This window comes from Haplochromis burtoni, unplaced genomic scaffold (genome assembly GCF_018398535.1).
Source record: "Haplochromis burtoni strain Fernald_Lab_line unplaced genomic scaffold, NCSU_Asbu1 Contig_52, whole genome shotgun sequence".
In the NCBI taxonomy this organism is placed as follows: Eukaryota; Metazoa; Chordata; class Actinopteri; order Cichliformes; family Cichlidae; genus Haplochromis; species Haplochromis burtoni.
The window spans coordinates 2,076,266-2,092,933 of NW_024582413.1; the positions used below are offsets into that span (position 1 = coordinate 2,076,266).

The 16,668-nt window shown below is 41.6% G+C and overlaps 2 protein-coding genes across 6 annotated transcripts in view; both read left to right on the top strand.

The window, feature by feature from the left end:
- Positions 1-5,596, top strand: part of med25 (mediator complex subunit 25) — a 31,162-nt gene extending 25,566 nt beyond the window's left edge. The window contains exons 16-20 of one of the 3 annotated variants that reach the window (XM_014333427.2): positions 139-252; positions 473-544; positions 1,996-2,166; positions 2,254-2,374; positions 5,069-5,596. In XM_014333427.2, the coding sequence (XP_014188913.1) occupies positions 139-252; positions 473-544; positions 1,996-2,166; positions 2,254-2,374; positions 5,069-5,172 (582 nt within the window). In that variant the 3' untranslated portion in view covers positions 5,173-5,596. The remainder of the gene's footprint in view (positions 1-138; positions 253-472; positions 545-1,995; positions 2,167-2,253; positions 2,375-5,068) is intronic. The other 2 variants (XM_014333429.2, XM_005921780.2) reach the window with 2 other exon arrangements.
- A 9,328-nt stretch (positions 5,597-14,924) lies between these two features.
- The window catches only part of lrrc4ba (leucine rich repeat containing 4Ba), a 54,031-nt gene continuing 52,287 nt past the window's right edge, over positions 14,925-16,668 (top strand). For 2 of the 3 annotated variants that reach the window (XM_042220642.1, XM_014333426.2), the window contains exon 1: positions 16,263-16,384. The gene's annotated coding sequence lies outside the window, so the exon portion shown is untranslated. Of the gene's footprint in view, positions 15,059-16,262; positions 16,385-16,668 lie in introns of those variants that run through there. The other variant, XM_042220643.1, reaches the window with a different exon arrangement.

Consider the following 16,668-nt stretch of genomic DNA (forward strand, 5'->3'; position numbering starts at 1 on the left):
TGTGTGTGGAATGTGTGAAATACAGTGGTGTCATTCAAGTCATATACTAAAGAGATGGAGCAGTGTTGGAGTGGAGACCAGTTAAAGATGGTTAAATGTTATAATAACCGCAGTTTCTTGCTTTCTCTGGTTATTCAGCAGTTAAACAGTGCAGCAGGACCTATGCAGCCCAATCAGGTCCCCCCCAACCAGAACTTCATCAACAGAGCCCCAGGTCCTATTCCAGTTTCCCACGGCAATGTCCAGCAGCAGGTAAATAAATGAACCCGCTTTGTGCTGGCTCGTCTGCCCGTTTTCCCTCATCAGATTCCTCCTGCACTGCCTGATGTTGACACCTGAACTGCCTGGGATTTCTGCATGCGTTGCTGCTAACTCTTTCCTCCACTGTTTTTTCTTTTTTTTTCTTTTTTTTTTCCTCACACTTCCACCACTCTTCTCCACTCCCCCTCCCTCCTCCTTCTGATCTGACCAGTCTGTGGTGGTGGGCATGCCCCCTGTTAGTCAGGTCTCTATGATGGAGGAGCAACAGAGACAGAACAACATGGTGAGACCCAAAGTAGCTCTCAACTTAACCAACATGTATTTACGTTGTTCACAAGGGCTTATAATTATAATATTAGAATTCAGTTGTAGGTCTTACTGAGCTACATCGATTATAATACAATATATAGTATAATAAGCTCCTTGTGTCTTCATTCAAAGCTACCTTACAATTGCATTTCTTGTCCTGAAAATCAAGAAACATTCGTTTGTTTGACGGTGTCAGGAATCTTGTATTCAACCTTTTTCACACGTGCTGCAACATTATCCAACATACACTACATGGACAAACGTCCTTGGCCACCTACACAACACATTGTAATCTTGTCTGGGACTTTGTGGCTGAATTACTATAGCTCCTAAATGCTTTCCCTTTCCAGTGAAAACTCTCAAACTCAAAGATTAAGAGGTGTGACCAAATAATTTTGCTCATACAGTACATGAGAATTCAAAAATGCAATGAGGCTCCCTAACTTAAACCACATGGAGTATATCCAGCAGAGTGAATCTCTGCAGAGGACTTTTTCCTACATTGTGACGACTGTGGAATTTCCCCCCAACCTGATTCTTTTATGATTTCTCTTACATTTATGTGTGAAAATGTTGATAGCTATTTCTCTCAACCAATTGCTCAGCATCAGCCTGGTGTGTAGCTAATTTACATGGACTATATTTAAAAAAAAAAAAAAAAAAATTGAGGTTGACTTCACCTGTTGGTTTTAGACTCAAATTTGAGGCCTAATTTTTAGCTTTGTCAGTTTTTCTGTGCCAGGAGTGATTCATGCTATTCATGCAAGCAAGGCTGGTTTTAGTGCTGTTTCTTTGTATCTTAACAACCTTTGGAGCCAGCCTCATGTGGCCACTAGAGGAACTGCACATTCCATAATTGCTTCATTTTTCAGCTGCTTGCTAATTTCCTGTCACAGCATGTGTGCTGATGTTTTAAGTTCCTGTTGAGTACGTCTGAGACCGCATGCCCTTGATGCTAAATAATACATTAAACTGATGACATGCATGCATATGTTTGTGTAATTTAATGAAATTGATCTTTTATTGTCATCTGAAGGTTTTTAGACTGTAGTCGCCAATATCAGACTCCAATAACTCCTTGTATTTGTAGTTGGCTGGGGATCGTATTTAAGGTACCCCAAGTGTGTAAACTGAGATTATGGGTCATCCACCCAGTAATTTGGAGAGCCAGAACTTATCTTATTTTTCTATTTTTAGAATAAGTGCAGGTCAAGTTTAACTTTTCTTTTTCTTCACTTGAACCAAGTGAGTGCTCAGTGAGCTTGCACAAACACTGCTTTTTTTGTATGTGACAATGTTGAATTCTAATTTGTCACACCACTGCAGCTGCTATTAACTGTAGCATTGCTTTCAAAAATAGCAGTGTTTGTGATTACTCTAATTAATATTTAGGCTTAACTCTTAAACTGTGTGGCGTTCCTTCAGATGACAATGAGAGCTGCCGGACCAACCAATCAACAGCCGCCCGTCAGTGGCGCTCCACCTAATCAAGTTCCGACTAGCGGACAAGCCCCGCCCCAGGGTCCCATCCTTCGCCTCACAAATCCAGGAGCCAATCCACAGCTTCGCAGTCTCCTTCTCAGCCAACAGCAGCCAGTAAGAGTGCACCAGTCAGCTGTTCGAATGAATTACCTTGTAGTAAATGCTTGATTCTGAAACTGTTGTGTGTCTCTGTCCTTGCAGCAGGGTGGGGTGTCTCACATGCCAAGCATGATGTCTCACCAAGGTTTGGGACAACAGATGGTCCACCAGGCCCCAGGAGGTGGGGCTCAAATGCAGAGCCAGTGGAGGCAACCCATGACAGGTCAGCAAGCATCCCACAGAGAGATGGAAAGAGTTCACTAATATTTGACTCAAGTAGGCATTTAGAATACGGGTCAGGAAATGTGCTCATTGAAGGATATTAAGCTTGACATCTAAAGAAAATAATAACTTTTAAAGGTCACTTTTCTAGAAACTGACAACAAGTTAGCAATTCTTGTTTTATTCTATTAAAGATATTTTTGCAGACTTTTATTTTCAAAGCAAATTTTAAAGCCACCAAAGCAGCCATCTGTATCTAACAAAAGTTCATGGACTTGTTAAAGTTGAAGATTTCATTCAAGTGTGTGTTTGTGTGTACTGGGCAAATTTTGATTCGTGACATTTTATTTTTGTGCACATTGATTGAAATGTTCTGGTGCATTAATCTATTGATTTCAAACTTTAAATGTTTTCATTGCTTAAAAAAACAAGAGCAGTCAGCCTCTGCTGAGCCTGAAAATTCCCTCAATGCCACGCATGAGCTGAGCCCATGGAACCAGAAGGATTTCTGGGTCCACATTAGTTCATATGATATGTTTTTATGATAGAAGTTCAAACAGGATGAACGTGTGCTTCATTTTTCTTAATGCAATTTGATGTGTTTTTGTGAAAATAAGACTAGAGATGTCCAATTATATCATGTCTGGCAATAGAATACTTCACAAGATACCTGGACCAACATCTGGATAGACTCCAGAAAGTTAATTACATAATCTTCTTGGCAGAGGTAAAACGATGTTAAATTTTGGTAGGAAGTGGCGTGACTCAGAAAAGGTTGATGAGGAGGGCAGAAAGTCTGAGCCGCAACATGGAGAATCTGGCCATTTTTAAAAATAAAAGACCCAGTAGAGATTAAATGTTCTGCTTCTGAAATGTTCCTTTTATGATGTGAAGCTGTGAGATGAACAGGCTTTTTGGATCATGCTTTATAGGGATATGTCCATTGTCTTCCATGCAGTGTAATGTTTATGCCACAGCTGGTAGGGCTGTGCGATATGACTAAAATCTCATATCCCGATATAAGACATTTATCGTCCCGACAACGATATATATCACACAAATTTAACATTTTCTGTAAATTTTGTGAATCTCAGGCAACTCGACTCGCGTGAAGTATTTTCAGCTGGGCGGCGTGTACCTGGAGTTGGGTGTTACATAAGTTGAAACAGCCGCAATTTTCTTTGAGTATTTATTACAGGGCGTGCTGCGGGGAAAAGCCTGTTCTAAGGTTTATTTTTTAGCACCTGGCGGCTCTTTTTAGCTTCTCGTCCGTAAACGTTCTGCATAGTATTTCACGTGATTCAGTTTATTTTGAAAAATCAGGACAGAATCTTCAGCTTTATTGTGAAAGGTCTATGTGGAAAATAAACAAGTGGACGGCAGAGCAACGCGATGATTTTACCGTCATTGTTGCTAACGACAACACTTGAAAACAGTGGCTTGTCCGTCCGTAGTGTGGCTATATTAAGTATAAGAGAAAGAGAGAACTTAAAGGAATTCTACAGTAACCATCAAAACTATGGAAAAATATTGCCGTAAACAGTTTATTTTATGACACCACGAAACAAACGATAGCATAATATGAAACGATAGACATTTTCATATCATCAGCCGATATATATCGTTATATCGAACAGCCCTAACGGCTGCCCTAAATGAACAATATTGGTAGTTACCAATATCATTTATGTTTCTACAATGGTTAATCCATTATTTTTTTTAATTGCCCAAACAGAATTATTGTTTGTATTCATGAATTTACTATTTTACTGACCTACAAAAAGCAGAATTTTTTTATTTTTTTTTTAAATTATTAGTTTTCTATCTCAGAGAAGTGTAGTGTGCCGGCTCGTGAATTCAGTTTATTATTTGCCTAATAAATAACAATATAAATGACTTTTTTTTTTTTTTTTGACAGAAGTATTTGTGTTTTTATGAATTTGTAATTTACTGTAGAGGTTTAGTGCTTTATTATTGACTCGAAATTACACAAAACTCTATCGTAATCTAGTGTTTGGGGTAACAAATTACTTTCTATAGGGAGTAAATAAATTAAATGTGTTGCGTTTGAAAAAGTGCAGAGTAGACGTGGCTTTTCTTTTTTTAAGAGTACTGAAATCCAACACTTGTTACACCCTCTGAGAGTATGGATTGATTTTAGTCACTGGTTTGCTTTGTGGTTTGATATGCACGTACTGAAAGTAATCAGAAAAACAAACAAAAACAAAGCTACGCTTGCAACAGAAAACACAGCCGCTGTGCAGTCGTCCCAGTCTGAACACTGTCAGTGCCATCAGGCAGTGCACGTGGATGGGGTGTCAAAGATTTCCCTGATGATAGAAATGGCTCCATATACATAATCTTTGTCTGCGATTGCCTGTGGTTTGTTGTTCATGTTTTACTTTGAGAAAAAATAAAACAGAAGCACTTGGCTTCGAAATCCTGCATGTCTGAGCCAATACATTTTATTGCAGCGCATAAACATTTTAGCTCACTGTACACAGTAGTTAAGTACCTTGATGTTTACTTATCTCAAACAAAGTGTCTCTAAAGTAGGTCTCTGTAAAAAGGAGAACAAATGCAGTGCCGCAGCATATTAGTTCTCACTATCCTGCTTTAAACTCTTAACTTTTTCTCTCCGCTTCGATTTTTAAAGCGTTTCCAGAAACTGTCTTATCCTTTCTTCCCATCCCAGGTCAGATGATGATGTCTGGAGCTCAGAGAGGAGCCGTCCCGCAGCCCGGGATGCCACAGGTCTCGAGCATGATGGAGGATGAAGTCCTCATGGATCTTATCTGATGGAACTGGGCTTTCGATTTGAATCTGGGCAGCCATTTTTCAGTTTCGACACATATGTCTGCTCTGCCGCTTTAATCCTACAAATGTTCAACGTAATTAGGAAACAAGTCATAAGCAGTTTTTTTTTTTGTTTTTTTTTATTACAGGACTGAGTCGCTGAAGTTAATTAGGGGCACACAATGTGAGCATTAGTTTTTCATGTAAATGTTCAAACCATCAGCACGCTAATCCCCCATACTACACACAGGATAGAGCAAGCTATCATGCTTCTAGAAATTATACTAAGTTTTATCATTGAAATGGAAACCTGTTTTTTTTTTTTTTGTTTTGTTTTTGTTTTGTTTTTTATTAAGATTTTTTTTTTTAATTATTGATCATGTTGTTTTATGGAGATGAAATAAAGGTAAACATCGTATAAGACCAAGTTGTTTGTGATTACAAAGAGGTTTTGTTGTTGATGAGTCCGCACTCTCTACCGCCACCCCCGTGTGAACGCCGCTTGGACTCTTAAGGTGGGAGAGAGTGAGACTGAAATAGACACAGTAATAGATAGTTCGGTGTCTTTTTCTGCCAAATAGTGTCACAGTGTTAATTTTAACTACTCCAATATGTTGTGGAACCATAGAGAGTCTCCTCGTGCCAAGTAGTCCTACCAGATGGCATCAGTTGGCCATGTTTCCCTTGGCATAACGTACAAACAGGCTGGCCGCATGCGCACATGGCACGGACTCCACATATATGCCCACAGTCTGCTTTCGCATCAGTTCTATTGCATGTGAGTTAAGTCCTGTACATCGACAAACACGGGCCTGTTGTGCACCTCGTGGTGGCACGGGCGCTGAGAGAAAAAGGGAGAATGACGCACCTGAACTTTTCAGTCTCTCACATATGTTTAATGACATATGTCAGTTTATGCAGTCCCCCCACCCCCCAAAGAACGTGGACACTGTGTGTACACACTAACCAACAGGAAATGATGTCAGTCCCTGTCACCTGGGAGACTGAGACGGTTGCTAAGATACCGTGACAGTGGGTTCTTGTTTCTGAGCTTTTTCCTCAGCCCCGCTTTCACATGGACTCACACAGATAGACACTAGTCCCTCAGTGGCTGGTGTTCATCCCTCCCATCCCTTAATCACTGGCCGGCCCTCGGAGCCCGGCTTAGCTTCACTTCATCTTCCTCTCTCCCTCTCTATCTCCGTCTATCTGCCTCCATCTCAATATGGATCTATTAGTGCCTTTCTAGGCTCATAAGTTTTTCAGTATCCAAGTTATTAACAGCCAAATTCATTCATATGGAATAAATATGGTTAAATGTATAGACAAACATAATAAGTTTACCAAATCCCTACTTGGGGAGCTGATAGCCAAGCGGTTAGTACACGAACTACATGGACACAAATGCCATCAGCGGTGATTCCCCAGTTTGCTTCCTTGTGTTTCTTACTCGCGCATTTCCTGTCTGTCAGCTGGCGTTTTCCAAATATTAATTTTACTAGTCATGCAAAACAATTGCATAAAATGGACATTTCCTTTTTCTCCAAAGAGATTACAACCGTCAACAAAATGTGAGGAAACTGCTGTTGTGACTTCATATCCAAAACATGATTTCTGTACTACGCTAAAGTTGATATAACTGAACATGAACTCGTTGTAGCACAAGACAGTGCAGTGAGAAAAAAATCTTTATTTGTTTAAACTTAATTTAACCAGGAAAATTTTCAATAACAGCCCAGTTGAACACTAAGCATCTGCAGGTAATGGAAGTAAGACTAAAGGGGTGAAAAAAGAAAACAAATTAATGAACCCACATGGTAAAATTCTCTCCCCTGGTGGTGAAAATATTGTATTACAAATTCATTGCGCTCATTACGAAAAGTACCTTTAAAATCAGCTGGAAATCTGCCCATGGTGTAACCCATCTTTCAACCTCTGACAGCTGGAATAGGCTCAAGCCCCTCCTAATTAATCAGCAGAAGAATATATATGGGTGTTATCATGTGACCCTTTACCTTTCATTGAGAATAATAAGTAATAGTGTGGCTGTCAACCCTTTTACAGCTTCTTCTAAGATGGAACATTGCAGAAAAAGTTTGTTTTGGTGTTTTCTGTGGTCATGAATAATAAATTAATAAATTCTGTTTCCCTTCCATGCTTGCACTGTGCAAAAAAATGACGTTTGGTTCATTCAAATAAACATGATGCAATAAGGTTTTTTGACAGCCTTGCTGCATATATTAGCATATAAAAGTTATAATTAGATATTCTGAAAACCTTAACCTTGTATTTTAATACATTAAGGAAATTAACTTTAACACCAATTGGGAAAGCAATAATCACAAAGAAGCATTCGGTAATTAAAGCATTAAATCAATGATGACTGTCTTATACAGAAAATATCACGAGGGTTTTGGTGAGTTATTAGTTTAAGTCATGTTCCTCTTGCTTATGATGCAATGGACTAATTATCTGGCGATCACATGATGTCAAATTATTGCACATTTCTTTGCTTAAACACTAGTGTTGTGGTTTTAGTTTGCACCCCTCAGAAGAAGAATATTTGATGTTTCTCTTCTGGTTGTAGATGAAATTATACACCACCAGTGTGTCCTTTACTTAGCCCTGACAGACAATTTTTCAATGGCCAATTAAACATTAAAATATAATTCATTTAGTTGCAGAGCTAGACAGTTTGGTAAATAAAAGAAACTTCATGAGCACTGCAGAACTAGAACTAGAAAATGTGCAAATTAGTTCCTGGAGTGCAAATGAAGACATTTAATTGCACAAGAGCTTAAAATCTTATAATCACGGCATAATTAGGAAAGCTGCGTTTCATAATTATGGACGTGGTAACCCATGTACATCTACATTATTTCCTCGAGCTCCTCCTAGTAGTTTCCAGATTCACCAAGGAGGCTGTGTGATCTCAACCTCCATTAAACTCACCTAACTATCTATGGTGAACCAAACTCTGTGAAACTCAAATTCCTTCCCTTTGGGCAGTGCAAGTATGAAGGATGAAAGGAGATGAGTCGACTTCTGATCTCCTTCAAAATAAAACGGCAAACATTCAGGACTTCAGCTCAGGCGCATTTAGTTTAATGAGATGGGGAAAGCGGTCGTCACAATGGTAAGAGTGGCCTGACAAAGAGAACAAAAAGTATGGCTGACGTGTATAGCTTGATGTAGCTTAAGTAAACTCAGCACAGAGCCTTTTTGGTGAGTTATCTATGGGCTCCATAAATACCTTAAAGAATGCCACGATATCACAGTGCTGCACTGCAGCTTCAGATGAGATAAAGCTCAGAGCATGCCACTTCTGAACTCGTCATTTTATTGCAAGTTTATAAAGAGATCAAGTGCTATTACAAATGCACATCCTATAAGGCACCAACCAGCTCCCAACTCCAATGAGACATTCCAAAATTTTTGAGGAGAAGTAAATATTTAAAAGTGTAGTAAGTAACATTTTTCATGCATTTTTATTCAAATGTTAACTTGAAAAAGAAGACTTCCCTTGACTCTCACTTCTAAAAGCACCCAGACTTGTTTCTGTCGGTGCAAATTTGACTATTCAAGCTGACATATTTTAGGACAACAGGTGTGGTATATATACCCTGGACAGGTCGCCAGCCTGTTACAGGCCAAGCTCTGCGATGGGGGGTGTTTAATAAGCTCCCTGCAGCTGTTGATAGTTTGATCATTGCCAAGTTAACTTTGTTACCACGTACAGTCAGGTATACACTGTATACCACAGCCACAGCAGTCACAGCACCTCATACATGATCCTCCTCCTCGAGATTAGATATAAGCAGGTCTGAAATCAGCACCCACCGACCAATCAGATCTTTGCAAAATGCCATCGCCATTCCTTCAGACTTTTATTCATGCATTTCTGGAGGGTCAAAAGTTGCGCGCGTCTGTTTTTCTGGTGAGCGTCAGTAGTAAATATAGATTCTTGGACACAACTTTGTTCCTTGATGTTTTTTTTCCTGTTTTCTACAAATAATTTTATAACACTTTTATTGTTCTACATTGACGCTTAGATCATAGAACACATGATGTAAGCCGTGGCTTGAATAGAATTTTTAACCTGCCAGGTGGGCGAGCACACAACATGGACACCCAAGTTTGTGAATGTGATAACTCTAAAAAGAAGCAACCTAGGAGTTTCAAATGGATACCATAAGTGTATCTACTAAAAATCTTGATCGAGTTTGAATCTCATTGACTTTGGCCTCAAGGTCATAGGTAAGAGATCAAGTTTTCTTGCATTGTAAATGCAATAACTTGAAAACAAGGTGATGTAGAATTTTGAAATTCATACCATATCTACTAGGAAGCTGAGGGGTACAATTAGCCACCGCCAGTATTTTGTATTTATTGTTTTTATACCCAGACGATTAAATTTCACTGCAGCTGCAGCTGAAAGAATAAGCATGTAGTCTTTATTTTTGTGAATAATGATGTCTTAAATCCAACCACGTTTGATTCCTCAATTTACCACCGAGCTAAAAGCTTTGACATCGGCGAGCAAATGTCTGTTTTTAGCAATTTTTTCAAAGTGTGTTTTCAAATTTACGCAGTGTAAAAATGACAACGCTCACCGATGTCATGATTCAGACAAGCAGCTTCAGTGGATGCCCCCAATGAAATTACGTTTGTAATCCATCAGATTAATACATCCCACGTATAAATAATAGAGATGATACGTGCTGATAAGTTTGTTTACTTACACAGTCTGCATTTTTACCAGCACTCTGTCTGGTCTTCAAATAGGTTAAACCTAATATAGTCGATCTTTTCCAGCATTCATACAGTGTGTTTTCAATACTACACCGCTGCACTGTGCTTGTCCTGTTATAGACACTGATACCGCTGATTTGTCTGCAGCAGCTGTGTTGCTGTTGGTCTGTATTCTGTGTTTTACCTTTTTATATTTTTCCATGATTGTAGTTTTAAGTCCAGGGCTAAGCTGTCAGTAGGCCTGTCTACAGCTGTGATTGGTCAGAAGCTGCCAAAATCACCCTTTTTATATGAACATGCTTCTACCTAGATTGATGAACCCTGGGTTAACTTATTAAATAGATAACCACCTTTCTAAGACCTGCCGACGTTAGGGTAAGTGAAGCCAGATAATGGAAGGATACGTGAACTTGCTCTGTGCAGTTGTACAGTACGCTTTTAAGACGTTAAGATTGTTTGATGTGTGGATGCGTACACCTCGGAGAGAGGATAGATGTTTTTGTCAAGCTGAGCAGTGTTGTCACACATCAAACCTTATAAAAATCTCATGTTCAGAGTGAAACACGTTTTCTCCGGGGAGATCTTATGTGACTGCAGTAAAAAGAAAAGTTCACGTTCTCTAATTCTGGGTCAAATGACAAAAACAAATTATATTAAAAAGAAAAGCTAAGCTTGTCAGCAGAAGTAACTGAGCTTTTGATATTCCACAACACACCGAGTACAGTCAAGTTTCCCAAAAATATGTATAGACAACAAAAAGTACATATGTGGTCCTGATCCTTTTTTTAATAATTCAACTAGTTGTTGTACTCCTTTGTAGTTCGAGTTTTCATGTTCCCCTCTCCCTGTCTTCATGCCTCAGTGTGTTATCTGCCTTGCAGTAACTTCCTGTTTTCCTCTTTTAGAGTTTTATTTCCTTGTTAAATCTAGTTGGAATATCGCATTGATGGAAATCTCTCTCTCTCTCTCTCATTTCTATTTAGTACATGCCAGTCCCCTTCGATTCCTTCCCCAAACCGCAGCTCAATTCATGTCAAAGCATTCACTTTTACCTACTAAAACGCTGTCAAACCTAAAATGAGGACGTGGGCCCAGCTAGTGAATTGTAACTGTGTGCCTCTTTGGTGTTGTGCATTTGGGTCTGTTTAAGACCTTTTGCTAAATTATCAAACAAGCAGCTCATAAATTCACCGTTCTCCGTCTGGCCTCTGGCTTCTGGCAAAGCTTCTGTCACATTTACATGCACTGCTGAATTTTTTTTGGAGGGAAAGTTTATAACTAAACTTCCTATGGCCACAAGTGCTCAGCAAGTTCATGCAGCTTCTGGTCAAACATGTTCTGTAAAATAAAACAATTCATGCATATTTAGAAATATTTCTGCCACGTTTTGAATATCCAGCTAGTTTCCAGACATTTCCTGAAACTGTTGTTACGTTCCCCTGAGGGGTCTAGGCGGTGAGGGGGAAGTAACAAAAAGTGTCCGGGTCAGGAAAAGGAGTCAAGGAGGCAAAAGGGTTAAATTAAATAGTTTTATTAAAGTAGCTCAACTAAAAGAGACGGACAAGCCGCTATCACCATTTAAGGAAAACAAACAAAACTCAAGCGTTGGTCAATAAAGTAAAAAGTAAGTCAAAAAGAGAGAGCAGCTCACTAACTGCAAATACGGACACGCAGCTCACTAGCTGAAAACCACCAAAAACACAGCTCACTAGCTAGAAACACTCAGACATACAGCTCACTAGCTGCAACCACACTAATAGCACTCTGGCCCAGAGCTCACCTTTCCCTGGGCTTAAATCTCTTTAATTACTGATGAGAGTCAGCTGCACAAAAGGGAAAGGGGGCACCTCAGGTAGAAGAGGTGGTGGGACACGCCCACACAGGCACCTTCAGGAGGAGGCCCTGCTAGGACAGTTTCTCAACTAGTGTTGTGAATAGTAGCACAGAGGTGCAGACGCTGGTAATGGCTCTGGGAAACAGTTTGTTTTTGTAGAATTTCCATGTTAAAAGCTGGTCTTTTACAGTTACACTTTGATTTGATACCTGTTGCACCGAGGTGCAGCACTGTCATCTGACAGCAAAAATGTTCTGAGATGAAGCCACAGGCCAACTGGGGCTTCCCTGTGTGGAGTTTCTCCCTGTGCCTGTGTGTTCTCTCTGTGTACTCCAGCCTTCTCCCACAGTCCAAAGATATGTTTTTTCTTCTTCTTCTTTTGGTTGGTCCCTTTAGGTATCACTAAAGCAGATTGTCTGCCTCTGTCTCACCCTGTCCCTAGTGTCCTCTTTTGTCACACCACCTCTCTGCATGTCCTTCTTCACTACATCCACGAGTCGTCCTTCTACCATGCTTTCCCCCGTTCCTCTTTCTTTGTCTCCCACTGGCACCCTGTTGGCCAACAGCACTAGAGCCAGTTGGTGTTTCATCCCAGGCTCCAACCAATCCAGTATGAAAATGATATTGTTGATGATATGCATGTTTGATTAGGCAAAGATTTTAAACTGGATGCCCTTCTGATAGAACCGTGATACACCCTCAGCCAGGCGACACAGCCAGGATTAATCAGACCGCAACTTCTGCCCTGGCAGCTGCCCACAAATATCCACTCTTTGTCATCAGCCATCTTGACGCTTTCTCTGTAGCCTTTTTTCTCTCCTGTGATGCCAAGCCCAGTGTAGGCCTGGCAGAGCAACTGTCCCACAAAGCACCCAGAGAAGTACCTTGCCCTCCAGCCTTGCTTCTGGCACTCCTTGACCCTGCCACTCTCCTCCATATACTCGTCTCCTCTTGGTGCTTTTAGCTCCAACACAATAATATTCTTTTTCGCTCTTTCTCCACCCTTTCTACCTGAATTGGATAAAGAATTAATCAAATGCATGGATGGACCCAGTTGTGTTTTCTGGGCATCAGAAGAAGAACATTTTTTCTTTGCGTGCTAACTTTTAAATGTCCTTTTTGTGGTCCCCCTCTGCAGAATTGACCTTCTAAGCTTTTTACCTGTAGATTTGTTAAAAAGGTTTTAAAATAAATTCTTCTACTTTAATTATATATAATACATATTGTTAAATTTTGCATTTTAATGCCTTGCCTGGTTAAAATCACACTGCACTGTCCTGTGGTACAAATTGTTAGTAAAGGAAAGTACAACCTGGCACCATTTGGGCTTTGTTTGATTTTTGGATGTACAGTAACAGCAGCTGTTTCTGCAAGATTTTGTTGATTAGTTTAGTTCACTTTGGAATAGTTTAAACATTTTTCAAAAACGGGAAATTAAAACAAGTACTTTTAGAATGGGTTTCTTTAAAATACTGGCATATGAAAGTGGAACAAAGACACTGAATGTGATATGAAACGTGCAAGTTAACCATAAAACAACTCAGTGCTTTATACCGAACATTCCAATATCAAGCATTTGAGTAAAGATATTTTCTTTTGTGTGCCTCATATAGATTTATGACATTTGCATTAAAAAGACGATTACACATATTAAGTGCAGTTACCCTTACGTGCCGGGACACATCCTCACACACAGTATGCCCATAGTCTGTGCTGTTTGACCACTTTTTACTGCAAAGTGGTTTGGGCCTGAAATTAAAATGTTGATGGCTGGGTGACATTTTGGTTATTGCTGTCTGCGTTGCCACCGCGAGGAAAGCAGCGGACCAGTTTAAGGGCCAGTTTGGCCTGGCTATAAGCTAGAGATGAAGATTATACAGCATGGTGCAAGAAGTACTGCTCGGCATAATGGGGTTTATAGGCCTGTGGCAGAGTTTGCTTTACGCCCTGCCGGAGGAGGTGTTGACAGGAGCGAGAGACAGAAAGGCACGAGAGACATGTCTTATTATTCAGCCTCACCACGTAGTGCGAATGAGTTGCGGTGGTCATGTTTGAAGATGTGATGATGAGATTAGGGTGCATGTGGAGAGACGATGAGGAAAAGGAGGCAGGTAAGAGCAGCGTATAACACCTAAAATTGGATCTGTCTTCAGGAGCTTTGTGGTCGAGGTCCACTTGGCCTGGGTGTGGGAGGATCAATGTCTCCATTGAGCCCTAATGGATGCGGTTGCCAGATAGGGCTGTTAGTGATAAGGGAGGAGTATTAGCTTTAGTGTTGCAGATACAGGCTTGGTTAACTTCGTGTTTAAAGGAGCTTCTTGTTTTTCTGTGGGTGAAAGCCAAGTGTTTTATGGTCTACACTGCCATAAGCGTCGGAGCATTCAACCCTTGCTTGCTTGTCACGACAGCCAGAATGTTCAATTTGGTATCAAATGGGTTAGGATCTCTGCAGCCTGTGGCGTGCTGTTTCGCCATCAGATACGGATCAGGGCTCTGTTAGGGCCTCGGAGGCTGCGAAGAGTTCAGTCTTGAGACAGCATGTGAGAAGGGAGCGGCAGGAGGAGAAAGGCAGGAGGCCTGTTCCCTACACCACCGGCATATCTGCCCCAGTTCCTCTCACCACGCCATTCCAGCGCAGTAAGGCGATGGCAGAGGTTTCACCCCGGCACAGCAGCTACCGCCGAGGCCACAGGACCTAAACATAACCCAGGGCAAAGAGAGCGCCTGCACATCTCTCAACCAATATGCCAGCACAGCATAACACACAGCAATACAAGGCAGAGCACAGAAGGCGTGAGCAACCTCATCCACAGGGCAGAGGCAGAAATACTAGATGGCAAGCTTTTTGTCTTCATATGAGGCACATTAATCCTCACAGTGGCTCCCATCTTTATTCATTTATCGGCCTGTGGTGTCCACTCAATCAGTCAGTTAAAGTCTGGCCTGATGGAGCGAGCCCCGCACACCCACCAGCGAGGGAGAGAGGGAGAGAGAGGGGAGGGAAGGTTATACTCCATACCATATAGCCTGAGCAGACACTGCAGTACAGAGATACAAACAGGGTGGGATGGGGAGGAAGAGGAGGAAATGTGAGGGGGCTCTTTTAAATAATGAGGCAAGGAGGGAGGAGAAAGGGAGAGAGGGGGGAGGTGAGACAACTGGAGGTGAAAAGAGAGCAGCCTTATATCAAGAGTGAGCGAGATTGAGAGGTTCAAAGTGAAGGAGGGGAGAGAACAGTCAATATCAAGAGCTAGCGTTAGGGAGAGATCCGGGACGACGACAACACCTCCACAGACTACTGAGGTATGTATGTGGGAGGGAGGAGGGAGAGGAGGGAGAGGAGGACAGTGAGTAGGGAGGGAAGGAGGGACGTGTTGGTGGAGAGTGTGTGAGAGTTAGAGAGAGGGAGGGATATCCACTGCACTGTTGTGTGACTGGAAATTTAATAGAGAGAGAGAGAGCGAGAGGGAGGGAGGCAGGAAGGCAGCAGGGGAGGAGGGAGGGTGGGGTGGAGAGAAGGGCGAAGGAGCGACGCAATGCAAAAAGCACTGAGCGAGAGCCGTTGTTGTTGGAATTACAGAGGACTGGGACAGAGCGTGGATGCTGCTAGACCCTCACTGCAGAGCGTGGGGCTGTTTGTGTGTGGGGGGGTGGGGGTCAAGTGAGCGAGAACATATTGTGCATAAAGTGGAAGAGAGCAGCCAAGGCCACGTAGAGTGTGCACTGTGCAATGTTTAATAAGAGAGAGGAACAGGTTGGCCACCCTGTTGCTGCATCCAGACTAAATATGCAGGGGTCAGTCATAACCCTGATCCCCATCTAAATCATGCCTGTATGTGTGTATGTGTGTGTGTGCGATAGCCGGGAGCAGTGCTGGAAGGAAGACACGTGTGTGAGGAGTGTGTGCATGAAAACACGTGCCTGTGATGAAGTGCTGGCGTTGAGGTGCAAGAATGTGAGAAGAGTGATCCACTGAGTCTCGATATAGAACATTATCAATCCAGCACTAATCACCCGTCTGAATCCCCCCACAGCACTCACACACTCATCCCCTCTTCCCTCTTACCCTCTGTTATCTGATGGACACACGCTCAACCACCCACCCGCCCTCTCGCGCACATCTCCCCGCTAATATCTTGCTGAAGTGATTGACAACTCAACCCCGAGCAGACCTCCAACCTTAACCTGACCTTAAACCTCGCCTCACTCCCACATTTAATAACCTATCCCCGGAGAGGCTTTGCCCAAACTGTCATCACCTGAAACCAATCACATTAGTGCTCACATTCTTTAAAAAGGCAAGTTAATTTCTGGGAAATAAACACGCTCAACCCCCCGCGCCCAACACAATACCCCTCCTTTCCTCCATCTTAGGATGCCAATCAACATACCCGCACGCATACTGTATATGCCACACGTACGACGGGATCCACAATGGCAGCAGGACTCAAATCCAACGAGGTAGCGCTGTACAGGTGGGGCTCAGCACTGCGTGTGCGTGAGTGTTGCCAAGGGAACCGACCAAGCAGCAGTGTTCCTTGTAACAAGCAGTAAACAGCACCATCACCGTCATTTTATAGAGATTATGCGAGCATATGGACACGTGCGTGACTGTCTCTGGGATCAAATGTAAGAAAACACCGCAGCTGAATAGTGAAATGCAACGAAAGTGTGGGTTCCTGTGACTAATTATAATCATAACACATAGGAAGGTGATAATTACTGTTACATTGGATGCATTTATTTATTATGTAATCCCATTTTTGCGTTATTAATAGGCTGTTTAATGCTACGAGCTCGTTTGCAACTGACTGTTTTGGTTTTATGTGCAACGCAGACCAACGCAAATCACTCATTTAACATTTTTTTTGCTTCAAAAGTAAGAATTTAAAATAACTATATATATATATATA